Consider the following 13,736-nt stretch of genomic DNA (forward strand, 5'->3'; position numbering starts at 1 on the left):
GGAAAACAAGTCCGTTTACAGCAGACAGCATCTTAGTGAAGTGGTCAGAGTGAACATTACAGGTCCAATCGAGCCGAGTCCCGGTCAACGGGAAGCACAGAGGGCAGCACCACTCCCGTGAGTGTCCTGCTGAGATGCCCACAGGGAACGGTGAGGATCGGACAATCCAGGTGGGGGCACTGCCTAGAAAACCACGGGTCTGGGAGCTTCCAAAGCATCAAGGTCAAAGCCTGAGGAATGGTTCCAGATGAGGGACCCCCAGGGGAAATGACCGCTGAATGCGATGCTTTCTTCTGAACAGGATCCTTTTCATACTAAAGACACCATTGAGACAACTGGCAAAATGTAAACGGGGTCTGAGGATTAGGTGGTTGTACGTATTGACGTCAACTCCCTGACGTTGACGTTACTGTTACAGATGACAACATCCTGTTTGTAAGAATGTTAGCAACAAACGAACATGTTAGCATGTTCGGGGGCGACGGGGCGTCAGGTTGGCAACTTACTCTTGAATGATTAGGGGGAAAAACTTTCTGCACCGTATTTACAATTCCTCTGTAATTTTATAATAGCTCCACAATTAAAATTCTTCGAACTGTAAATAAAAATAAAGCCATGACGATAAGGTCACGCTAAATTATCAAATAAGTGTAGAATGTTCCATACCAGCTCCGTGTCAAGCAGCCCTAACGGTCCATAAATGATTCGGAGGGGGGTGGGTTTTCTACCTCGTCAGTGAGTCCTGCGCTGCAGAGCGGGGAGCACATCCTGCCCGTCGCTGGCGTGGCCTCTGCCCCACACACCAACCATCCGTGGACACAGCACATGCCATGAGCCCCTGCCATATCCCTGGGACTGTAAGCTACAAGAGGACAACTGGCCAGCGACTTGGGACGCAGGCAGCGGCAAGAGCAGCAGAACAGCGGTAACTGCTCCATCTCATGTTTGCCCGGGGCTTTGCTATTTCCAAGCTTCTCTCCACCTGTCATCTAACGCAATCCACACAGGGGAAGCAGGTACAGACCCCCAAGCCTCGGAGGAAGTCGAAGTCCTGTCACACGCGGCACAGCACCTCCTCCTGAGTAGCCTTGGCAACACTCGTAATGATCCACAGACACGTGTCATCATTACATTAAAGGCTGTCTCCTCCATCGGACTGCAGCGTCCAGGAGCGCGAGGGCTGAGGTTCTGCTCACAGATACTCCAGTGCCTCCCAGGAGGCAGACACTCCAGAAATACTTGCTACAGGATCAGGTGGGTGGGATGTGAATGGGTGGGGGTGGGTGACCGACCTTGGCTGCACCCAGCACCCAGCCTGGCTCTACCTGCTGCTGCTGGGCCCGGAGGTCACCGATCTCCTTCTGGTCCTCCTCGTGGAGCCGCTTCATGTCCTCCCACGACTGCTGCAGCAGGTTCCGCTCCCGCAGCAGCTGCCCGTTCTCCCGCCTCAGCATGTCCACATCATCCTTCAGCTGGGTCTGGTCGCTCAGCAGCCGGCTGTGGAGGGTGCTGAAACGCCCACACACACAGTGAGGCCCAGCCAGCCTCCTTCCCCAACCCCAGGGCACCACCGGCACCTTCAGGGCCCAAGACTCCCAATACCCCAGCCAGGAGCAACCGCAGCCAGGTGACAGCACTCAGGGGCCTGCCAAAACCTGCTATCAGCCCAATGCCAGCAAGACCCAAAGCACGGTTAAACACCTGATCCCGAAAAGGACACATATACAAGGGGGAGGAGATAAACTGCTACCTGGTATAGACCTGGCACCTCCACGTACTGAGGTACTGAGGCCTGGGCAAACACCAGCAGGTCGGCAGGCAGATACCCTCAGAGGGCACCAGGAGGCCAAAAGGGAACACGCCCCGTCTGTCTTTGGGACAGTGACCCAGCAGCCCAGGGACCTGCCGGGGCCACTGATCATAGTTTGTTCCTTTCCTGCCTGCCGTGCTTCTGAAGCTGGCAAGAGATGGTGTGACAGGTTAAGAGCCTCACTTTGCACTTAGGAAAACTAAGGCCCAAGATCACAAACCCACCTGCTGAAGGCCCACCCACTGCTTGCTACGAGGCAGAACGAGAACCGGAAGTCCAGGAATAAGAACGGGGAAGAGGCAGCCATTCCACGGATGCCTGAGCCCTGGCCGGCAGGCCCCACTCACTGGTAGAAGTCCGTCTCCTTGGCCACCTCCTCACACCTCTTCAAGGCGTTGGTGTGCTGGCTCTGCAGGCTCTGCAGGTCCGACATGGCCCGCACGCACTGGGTCTTCAGCCTCTCGTAGTCAGGATTCAGCCTGTGGTAGGGCCTGGCCCAGACAGCAAACACTGCTGTCAACAACTGACAAGGCACGTCTCTCCCCTGGGAAGCCATGTCATTGCACCCAGTGATTCCCAAACCCTGGGCTCCCAATCACCACAACCACCTGGGTACTTGTTAAGCTCTAATGTCCTGGCCACACCCAGGCTGACTGAATCAGGATTGATTCCATCCTGATGGAATCAAGATGGAAGAAGCCTTGGTGGCTTGAGCTCCCCGCATAGGCCTGGAGAGCTGAATAAGTACCATCTTGTTCTCTAAGAGCTTCCAAGAGACCCGGCAACAGGCCTGCACACACAGTGGGTCCACCAGCAACCTGTGATGAAGTTTCTTCTCTCTTTGGAACAGCAATTCTCAATCTTGGGCACACAGTAAAATGCCAATTACTTCAGCACTCGGGGATAGGACTCAGACATCAGGATTTTTTTTTTTAACTCCCCAGGGAGTTCCAATGTCCAGCCAAAGTGCAGAATAGAAGCCAGGCACAGTGGTTCTCAAAGTGGAGTTCCGGGATCTGTGCCATCGGCACCGCCTGGACACTTGTTAGCAATGCAGTTGTCGGCCAGCCCCAGACCTCCTGAATCAGACCCGGGAGAGAAAGGGCGGGCTAACCAGCAAGGCCTTCAACAACAAGGCCTCCAGGTGACTCCAGTGCATGCTGGAATCTGAGTATCACTGCTCCTGGGCAGGCCTCAGCAGCCCTTTTCTGCAAAGGGCCACACAGCACATACTTTAGGTTTAGCCGGTCATACGGTCACTGTGCCTTGGGAGCGTACAAGCAGCATGGACACCATGCACTCCAGCACACGTGTCTTCCCTGGCCCGGCCCTTATGCTGTCTGACTGGGGAATGTCCTCATCAAAGCAACCTGTAGGAGCAGGCTTTGCAGCTCTGACACTTTCCCCGGAGGAACCTTCCTCGGAACGAGCACACACCCTGGTGCTCCTAAAAGGAAGAGGTTAAACCAATCACCCCTCCCCTGAGGACTCCCACCAGGACCTCCAGGAAGGATAAACCACTCTGCACCCTTCCTCCTCCTCCATGAAGCCCCCCCGAATCACGCAGGTGGGTAAAGACTCTACCTCTGCCCCACCCCTTGGACTGCCCTTCCCTGGTATCTGCCTCCAGATCCCAACAAAAGAAGCAATCAACTATATTCTTCAAAACATGGAAGCCATGTGCAACATACCCTCCCTAAAACACATATATGGCAGGGTACAAATAATGTCTTTGCAAACCACATAAAGATCCACCCAACAGAAGGCAGGCTGGGGTGGGAGACAGTGGCGCGCATACACAGACCGTCAAGGGCTCGGCAACCGGATGACTCTCTCTTAGGGCAAGGGCTGCACGTGGCAGCAGCAAGGGATAAAGAGGGAAGCATACTGTCTTGGAGCTGGATGGCAGAGGGTACACAGGTTAGTGACGAGCTCAAGGCCATCCAACCAACCAGTGAGGAGACGCCAAAGGACGACAGGGCCCTTCCAGCTGCGGCCAAGACCACCCACTGACCAATCATCTGCAAGGCCAGAAGAAAGGCTAGGAGGCTGGCCCCAGGCTCTTCTGCCACACGCAGACACACACGCACGCACACCACCGTACGGGGACAAACCCTTTCAATCCCTGAGTTGTGGGATTCAGGCCATGGGCTCCAATTCTGATTTGGAGGGAGCAGAACAAGCCTGTGCCCCTCTCCCCAGGCCTGCAGAGAGCGTGCTTCCATGTGAGGTGGGGACAAGGCAACCCCTAGGAGCTAAGGACCCCCTGGTAGGGAGGGGATGTGATGGCATCAGGACAGCCCTTGCCCACTGGTAAGGTGTTGAATGCTAGGCAGGGAGGTGGCCGATCACTACCTCTTATCACAGGTTGTCCCATGAGTCGCAAAGGCCAGGCGCTTGCGCAGTTCATTTCTCTCTCGGGTCATGAGCCGCAGCTGAATGGACAGGTTCTCCACCTTCTCGTTCACTTGCCGGTCGGTGAGGAGGGGTGGTGGGGACGGCGCCTTCCCAGTGGTGCCTGGCAAGAGGAAAAGGATAAAGTGAGCTGGCACTTAGTGCTCTCCAGGTGCCAGGCAGTGTTCCGAGCTCGTAGCTTGCATTAGTTATTCCCAACAGCTCTACCCGGTAGGTATGTCCTGTTAGAATCCCCCTTTCACAGACGGCAACACGACTCGGAAAGTAAGAAGTGGAACTGGGACCGAAGCCCAGGCAGGCTGGCGCCAATATCCAAGCTCTCACCACCCACTCCCCTGGCCCTGCCTGAGGACCCTGACGACCTCCACTCTTCCCAAGCCGGCTCTGACACCTCCAGGATGGAACGGCTTTGGACCGAACCCTCGCATCCTTGCCTAGTCTGCAAACACCAGCTGTCACTCACCCGTGGGCATGGAGGCAGACCTGAGCAGAGTAGAAGACAAGGCCTGAGAAGGAAAGGACAATGGGAATCCAGCAAGCTCCCAAGGACAAGGCAGCCAGCTCCAAAGCTGGGGTCCAAGGACTATGTCTCCATCCTTCCCTGACCAGGGCTGGACACTCTGCACAGCTCCCTTTTCCAAGCAGTCCAACTGCCTGAAGGTCCCACCCAACCAGCCCAGGTGCACAGGCTTGGAAGAGGCTGTCAGGGAGAGCTGCCCACAGCTAAGGTTAAGTGTCACGTGACACAGGTAAGTCCTGCGGCCTCTGGCTGCCCAGCCCACATCAGGCCCTCATCACTGGTGCCCAGGACTAAAAGCGTCCTCAAGGGCACTCCAAGCCTTGTGCTGTTATGAAGGAACAGCCGCCACCATCAGCACCTCTGATAAGATCCAAATCCGTCTCTAAGAACAGAGCATCTCACTCAACTGTCTGGGAAGAAGAGATGAATGAATCCATGGTCCTTTTGTGTTTAACTCTGTCCATACATTCACCCAAGATCTCCTCTAACCCTCAGAGACCCAACGTGGGTCACAGAACTCACAGGAGCCATCCCGTTTTATGGATATAACCTAGGGGTCTGACTCCCGTGTCCTGGCATTTTCTCCCCAGTAGCCCTAAAATGTGCAAAGGGCAAGACACGTGTTTTACTCTGCCAGCCTCACCGCCAGACCCTCAGCTGATGCTTGTTGGCTGATGATTCACGCAAACCAGGTGCCCCTACCACATGAAGACAACAGACAAGTGCTCAGGTGTGGCCTTGGGTCTTCCAGAAGCGCCAGCAAGGATGGCGAGTTCAGCACTGTGGGTGACAAGCTAGACCACAGCCAGAGGGAGGATCCTCAAGCTCTCAGACCAGCGTTATCCAACGCTGGTACCCACACCACCTGAATCTAATATCCCCTGAAGTGCATGTGATTTTAAAACCACCACCACCATAACCACCAGGATTCCTGTGCTCCAGGCCAGACCTCTGGGGTCAGAATGTCCTCTCAGGTAGGGCCCGGACCAGCTTCCCACAAGCATCTCTGCTCCCCACATGGTTCTACTCCATAGCCTGAGAAGCTTTCCCTCACCTTTCCCCCAAACACCCTGGATCCTAACTCCTGCCCCAGAGGTTTGGGAAAAGGCTGGTTCCAGCTCTGTGTGGGCTATGAAATGCCTTCCTCTTCTGGCAAATGAAGTCACTTTTATGAGCTTTAGCCCAGGGCCAATTCTACACTATCATCTGATTTGCAGTAACTTACCCAACTCTCTCACAACAGGGGCTTCCTCTGGACATGTGTCTGATGCCCCTCCTGGAGATGACTATGACTCACCCTCCAAACAACTCCAGGGAGAAACTCTGTGAAGACTGACAAACCCAAGAGAGTGGGATGAAAATACTCGAAGAACGCCCAGAAAGGAGGGACTTCAATGTTCACAGTCACACCAAGAGCAGACAACACAGCTGTCCCAGGCATTAACTTAATCTTCCCTATAGCCCCAGACGGGTACTAATATCATCCCCATTTTACAGGTGAGAAAACTGAAGGTCAGCAAGTTAGGTAATCTACTCAAAGCTGCACAAAGAGCAAGTGGTGTGCCCTGAGATGAGCCCAGGTACAAAGATTTGGACCACACGCTCTTCCCACCTGCCTCCCCAGCGACAGTTGTAAGGAGCTCTCACGTCGTGTCTGGCAGTTTTGGAAATGCTTCCCATACATCATCCCGTTCAATCCCCTTAAGAAAGATACTACTGTTATCCGCATTTTACAGACCAGGAAACAAAACCTCATCAAGGTTAAGTAACATGCCCAGGTGACAGAGCCAGTAGATGACAGCACTGAAAGTCCCCCTATCTCCCTGACCCCAGAACCCAAGGTCTTAATCTAAAGTGAGTAAACATTTTGATGTTAGGGCCTCTTTACACATTTAAAAATGATTGCGGACTCCAAAGGGCTTTTGTTTATATCTATCTAACAATAATTTTTAAATACTAATTTAAAAATAACCAAAAACCCATTAAGTATTCACATGGTTTTTTTTTTCGTTTGTTTTACGAAAAATTAACTACCCTTTCCATTACGAACAAAACTGTAATGAGAAGAGTGACATTGTTTGGCATCTTTATAATGCTGCTTGATGTCTGGCTTAAGACAGTCAGAGTCTCTTACCTGTGCAATTATCACACATCACGATGGAACTTTTAGAAAATCCCACCCTACAGTGGAGTGTTTGTGAGCATGAGTGTGGAAAAGACAAGTGACGTCTTAGTGTCATTATGAAAACCATTTTGACCTCACCAGCCCCCTGAAAGGACCTCAAGGACACCATACCATGCTTTGAGAACAGCTGTTCTGTGTTATACTCAAGTCTGAGACGTAGCAGAGAAATATCAAATCTCAAGTTTCAGAACTGAAAAGCACCCAGGCACGGCCACCTGTCTTCAGGGAGATAAAGTATTTCACCCGATTTTACAAATGAGGCAACAGAGAGGTACATCCCAGGGCTTTTGCAGAAGGTAGAGAGAGAAGAAGCAGCAGCAGGACAGAAGGAGGGGCCATCAGATCTGTCAGCACACAGCCACGCCTCCTGTCTGTCTCCAGCAGGTGAGGCCACTTGCTCTGCAGCTGTAGGGACCTGGGGCAGCCCACCACGCAGGCAATGAAGTGAGCGAAGATGTTTGCACACCTCAGCCCAGGTGCCGGACTCGTGCTTAACACACTGCGTCCTGACCTCACTAATCCCCCAGGCAGCCTCGCTGTGTGACAGAATCACCCTGTGAGAAAATGACAGCCAGAAAGACTGCACAGCTAGGCAGCAGGGGGCCTTCACGGAACTCCGCTCTGAATCCAGAGCCGGGGCCTCCACCCCACGCTACACTGCCTCCTGACAGGAGTGGCCCCGATTCCTTTTCCGTGCTCCAAAGGGTCGAGCCTGCGTGAAACACAGAAAGGCAGGCCACCCAGGCCCGACAAGTCAGCAAACAGCTCTCTCTGACTCGGGGGAAATGCTGCCTGGGTGCCACTGTCCTTTCGCAGTAAGGAAGGTGGAGGACAGAGCAGCCCACAGATGTGGATCCACACAAGAGCATGGGGGAATCGAGAACGCCATATGCCAAGAGAAGGAAGCCACACTCAGAAAACTACATGCTACATGATTCCAGTTACATGACATTTGAGAAAAGGCAAAACGACAGGGGCTGAAATCAAAACAGTGGTTGCCAGGGGCTGGGTGGGGGTGGAGGGGAGGAAAGGAGGACTACAAAGCTGCAGAAGGAAATTTTCTGGGATGAAGCAACTATTCTGTATCTTAATTGTGGCGGTGGTTAAATGACCATGTATGTTTGTCAAAACTCACTGAACTATACACTAACAAGGATAAATTTTACTATATGTAGTTTATACCTCAATGAACACGACTTAAAAAAAAATAAGTTAAAAAAAACTACGTGGTACCCAAACCATATGGTACCCTAAACTGAAGCCATCATCCCAGGAGTGGTGTGAAGTGAAAGGATGTGGGTTGCTGACCGCCTCAGCAGTCACTGCAGTTACAGTAAACATTTTAAATAACAAGCAAAATAAAACTAACTTCAAGTGAGTTGTCGAAACATGTCAAACACCATTTTCTCTGTCCTACCTTGTGCAGTTGTTCTTTTGGATTCAAATGAAAAATGGTCCCGTCTCCCCGGCTTCACTCCCTCCTCTTTCCAAATCTGGAAACTACTTGAGAAGCAGGCAGATTTTCTGTTCCCTTTTGGTGTCCAAGATGGATTCAGGAGAAAAGCATTTGGATTGGACTAAAATGGACTCAAAAGGGGTGCTGGAAGAAGCCAGGAGAGCCGGCACAGGCCCTGGACTTTGGACAAAGAGCTGTCCCTCCTCTGGGCCTTGGTGTGAGAGCGAGAGCAGCAGCAGAGCCGGAGCAGGCACAGGACACAGCCCCCTTTACCATCACCCGAGTTCTGTTCCTCCTCCCCGCTGTTCCGGCTGGTGTGTCCTCTCCCACAGACCATCGAGGCTCAGCAAGCAGCCTGGCAACTGGGTGCTTTTCTTGGCCATAAGCCCCCTTTGTCCTCAGCTCCCACATCGCCACACTCCAGGAGACCTCGAAGGCCACCCGCTCAGTCTTATTCACAGCTAGTCAGGTCACAACTCTGCTTCAGAGCCCTGTGGGCCCGTGGTGCCAGAAGCCAAGGAGAAAAAGGGCACTGGCCAAAGTGGTCAGGTGTAGTGGGGATGTCCAGGTGAACTTCCTGGTCACCTGCAGGCTCTGGCTGTCAGGGCAGAAGCACGGAGCAGCAGAACGTGTTCAGCACCGGCAGCGGACAGCAAAACCTAGCCAACCTCACCTCCAGCCGTGGGGGGACACAGCCCCCCGTCCTGAGCCAGTGCTTCTGAAAGCACCTTGGCTTCAGGAGAGAAGCTGTTAGAAAGGTTTCATCCCGGTATAAGCTCTATTTTCTGAATGCAGAGCTATTTTCATTGTCATTTCTAAAAATCCAGTAAGTTTCTGGATATTGTAAAAACATTGACTACAGATACAATTCTGTGAATTTCATAGTGTTTTATTTTGAAGTGAGAATTTTGTTAGTTTATAAGAGATATTTTTTCTATTTAGACTCAGGGCTATTTTGGGACCTACAAATAAATGCAACCCCAGCAGCTTCAGTTCTCGATATACAAAACGTTAATAATCTTTAAGTTAAATATGATATATTACTCAGCAGAAAGAATGTCTTTCCCTTTTTAACATCTAACGTATTCTGTGCTTAATGTTCAAAAAGTATACAAAAAAGATGTAATAATGTAAAAATGTGGGGAAATTGTGGCTACAGAATTAAAAACCACTCGTGAAATAAACATTCTTATGGTACAATAGTGGGGAAAAAGAAATGAACATTTTATCTCCCACCCAGACCTACTAAATCAGAAACCCTGGGAGTGATTCCCTCTAGGTGATTGTAAAGCCTGATAATGTGAGAGAACCTTTGTCTGAACCAAAGTTGCATTTGCTGGCCAGAATGGCTTTTTCTTAAAGGCATCACCCATTAATGAAATGCAGAGAGGGCCCCTTCTCTTAACTACAGAAGCCAGGGGAACACCCTCTGCAGTTACTGCAAGCCCACAGCTCTGCTCCTCCCAGGACTTACGAGTGAGTGAGAGGTTAGATTCCAGTGCAGCAGCTGCACCCTTGCCCGGCTCCCAGATCTCCTCCCAGATAAGCTACTTGCTCTCTAATCCTTGACTCGGGGTCTGCTTTGCTGAAACCCAAAGGGGGACATGCAGCGATGACCCACTGCTTCTTGGAGCGCCATTTCTGGAAGGCCCAACTCAAGTGCTACCTCCTCCCTGGAACGTGCTCTGACACCCCTCATTGGAAATAACTATTCCTTCCCCGAGCTATGTGTGTCTTTCTGTTTTACACAGGGCAGAATGGCCAGTAACTTACCTCTCTGGTACTATAGTGTGAATGTTTGTGTCCCCCCTCCACCACCCCCAAAATTTGTGTGTTGAAATCCTAACTCTCAAGGTATGGCATTAGATGGTGGCACCATTAGAGGGTGATTAGGTCACGAGGGTGCAGCCCTCATGAATGGGATTAGTGCATTATAAGAGGGACTCCAAGAGCTCTCTCCCCAGTTCTGCCACAAGGTTACGGAGGGAAGGTACCATCTATGAACAAGGAAGTGGGCCCCAATAGACACTGAATCTGCCTTGATCTTGGATTTTCCAGTCCCCAGAACTGTGAGAAAGACATGTTTGTTTCTCAACCACCCGGTCTGCGTGCTAGTCTGTTATAGCCGCCCGGAGGGGCTGAGACACGTAGCTGCACTCAGAGCCCCCCTCTGATCCCTGCGAGCACTGAGCACGGTCTCCAAGAGATGTCCCGTTCATCTCCTGAACTGAGAGAAAACAGGCCCCGCATCCCAAAGGACCCGAGAAGGAAGGGTCAAAGGGCATAGGGAGTTGGGGTGCAGCCCTGCCTCCATGACGACTCACCCCACCCTCCCTGTCCACCAGAAGCTGCACTTTCAAGGACTCTTCACTGAGACGTGACGGGAACCCTCCAGCTCCTTCTTCTTCCCACAAGCCAGGAGACCTCTCTGTTTAATGAGGAATCTCTCCTGTTACTTCAATTTGCATGAAATTTAAGGCTCATTTTGTAAATGCCACCCAAGACTGTCTCTTCTCCTTAAAGCTTCCCCAGTTATCCAAGATGAAAACTAAAAGGGACCAGGGAAATTAGGTCAGGATGAATGAGGAGGAAAAAATATCGATTGCCGGAAATGGACGTGCAATCCCTGGGCAGATCTCTGGGCCCTTCCCACAGGGCAAGTTAATTAATAAAGGGCTGCCCGGGGTGGGAGAAGGCCTCCAAGAAGCCACACATGCTTCACCCATGAAAACTGCTTACAAAAAAGGCCTCACAGCAGAGAGACACTGCAACCTCTTAGACCGTCAGCTGGCAAAGGCGTGGTGAGTTGTTAGTAAGTCAGGCTGAGAGTTGAAATAAGACAGACCACCTAAGACTCTAACGCTGACCAGGGGAGCTGACCAGGCAGGCAGGAGCTGTCACCGAGAAAACACTATATACTCGGGCCGGCCCGGTGGCTCAGGCAATTGGAGCTCCGTGCTCCTAACTCCAAAGGCTGCCGGTTCGAGTCCCACATGAGCCAGTGGGCTCTCAACCATAAGGTTGCCGGTTCGATTCCTTGAGTCCCGCAAGGGATGGTGGGCAGCGCGCCCTACAACTAAGATTGAACACAGCACCTTCAGCTGAGCTGCCGCTGAGCTCCCAGATGGCTCAGTTGGCTGGAGTGCGGGTTCTCAACCACAGGGTTGCCAGTTCGATTCCTCGAATCCCGCAAGGGATGGTGGACTACGCCCCCTGCAACTAGCAACGGCAACTGAACCTGGAGCTGAGCTGCGCCCTCCACAACTAAGATTGAAAGGACAACAACTTGACTTGGGGAAAAAGTCCTGGAAATACACACTGTTCCCCAATAAAGTCCTGTTCCCCTTCCCCAATAAAATAAAATAAAAAACACTATATACTCAAAGCTTCATCTACCAATTTCTTTTATGCTGAATATAACTTGCTGTCCTTTTCCCAAACGTTCTCTGTTAGGGAGACAGATGTGAGAAAGTGGAGGTGGTACTTTTATTCTAAGACCTTGCTCTTGCTTTTCCTTAGGTTCATGGAGAAAGACCATGAACAAACAAAAACGGCTATTTCGGGGGGGGTTGGATGGTTCAGTTGGTTAGAGCACGAGGTCTCAACAACAAGGTTGTCGGTTGAATTCCCGCATGGGATGGTGGGCTGCGCCCCCTGCAACTAAAGATTGAAAATGGCGACTGGACTTGGAGCTGAGCTGTGCCCTCCACAACTAAATTGAAAGAACGACTTGGAGCTGATGGGCCCTGGAAAAACACACTGTTCCCCAACATTCCCAAAATTAAAAAAATAAAATAAAACAACAACAAAAAACAACGGCTATCTCCATCTGACTTAGCAGTGCACCCCTTCTGCCAGGGCTAGAATGCATCTGTGAAGGCTGGGAAAGGGAGAGTTCTGCCTCTCAAGAGGCAGGTGGAACCAGAAGGAATTCTCCCTGAGGCACTGCAGCCTACCCTGGCGGCCCCCACCGTTCATCCTGCCCCACGGGGCTGCTCCAAGCCAGCCACGGACATTCCAGTTCTCCTGCCAGAGATTAGGTTAGGCCAGCCCATCTCAAACCAGGAGAGCTGTTCCAACATGTGGCTGCTGGGCCCCACCCTCAGAGCTACTGACCTAACAGGTATGGAGTGAAGCGCGGGACCCTGCATTTCTACCAAGTGCCAGCGTGCTGCTGCTCCAGGGACCACACTGCCTGAGCCACTGGTCTGAGCACAGACAAGTAAGCCCACTGTGGTCAGTGAGAAGAGACTGTGCCAGAGGACTTCTGGGGAAGGCGTCTTTGCTTATAAGGACACACTAGAGGAGACGACGCTCTGCGTCCTCTGGGTCATTTGTGATGATGGGAATGTGCTTTCGCCTACGCTGGCCAATACAGTAGCCACGAGCCACAGGTGGCCACAGAGCACTTGAAAGTGGCCACTGGGACTGTTGAAACTAGAACTTCTCATTGTATTTCATTTTAATTCATTTTGAATTTAAAAGCCACCTGGGACTTCTGGCTCCCATAACAGACATCGCAGCCCTGGGCTTTATCAGGTCTGGATGGAATGGCTGGAACTGCTGCTCCAGATCCCCAGCTACCCCCCTACAGGGGAAGACACTGTACCGGGGATCGCAGAGCCACATCCCATGTACTCAGCGCTTCTTACATCTGAGATCACACATTTCTTTACTGTTTAAGGCAGTGTGAGTAGGTAATTCCTCCTGCTGCAGCCACAAGGACATCCAAGTCATCCTGCAGAAAAATGAAGCTACTCGCCCCAAGGACGATGTCACCTACATACAGAAGAGTGAACAAGCAAGTCATGGTTCCTGGTGACCGGGAGGGTTTGACCTGAAGGTATGCGACCCGGTCTTTCAGCATTCAAGCTCTGGACACAGACAGCACTGCTCTCTGCCTGCAGTCGGGAGACACTGCAGTCCCCGCCATCCCAGTGTCCATCGGGTGTATGGACAACCAAATGGTGAGTGACTGACATGAGGCTTCTTCCAGAGAATGCGAAGGTCCAGATGTACAAAACACATTGCCTGCTCTGGCTCAAAATGCCATCAGTAACAGTCCTTGCTGTGTTTAAGGGATACGTCTCTCTGGAGTCCCCTTTCAAAATGCAAAAGCTCCTGGGAAAGGCACTGCTATTAAGCCTTGAAGCGTTGACGTGAATGACTTCGGCAGGTATCTGTTAGATCACTGTACCTTGCTCCCAAGGAGATTAGGGAGCCTAAAAGGGAAGGCATGAGAGAGGTAAAAGGTGCACTCATGGCTCCACCAGTTCACAGTTCTACAAAAGCCCGACCTTACTGCTCTCCTTATCCTGACTGCCCCACTCCACGCACTTCCTGAAAACCA

The 13,736-nt window shown here is 51.7% G+C and overlaps 1 protein-coding gene across 4 annotated transcripts in view; it reads right to left on the minus strand.

The window, feature by feature from the left end:
- Positions 1-13,736, minus strand: part of DLG5 (discs large MAGUK scaffold protein 5) — a 121,210-nt gene that overhangs the window by 60,402 nt on the left and 47,072 nt on the right. For all 4 annotated transcript variants that reach the window (XM_081074163.1, XM_081074161.1, XM_081074164.1 and 1 more), the window contains exons 3-5: positions 4,166-4,328; positions 2,158-2,301; positions 1,326-1,509 (exon numbers count right to left, since the gene is read on the minus strand). In XM_081074163.1, the coding sequence (XP_080930289.1) occupies positions 1,326-1,509; positions 2,158-2,301; positions 4,166-4,328 (491 nt within the window). The remainder of the gene's footprint in view (positions 1-1,325; positions 1,510-2,157; positions 2,302-4,165; positions 4,329-13,736) is intronic.

Source organism: Rhinolophus hipposideros, assembly GCF_964194185.1.
Source record: "Rhinolophus hipposideros genome assembly, chromosome: 15".
Classification (NCBI taxonomy): Eukaryota; Metazoa; Chordata; class Mammalia; order Chiroptera; family Rhinolophidae; genus Rhinolophus; species Rhinolophus hipposideros.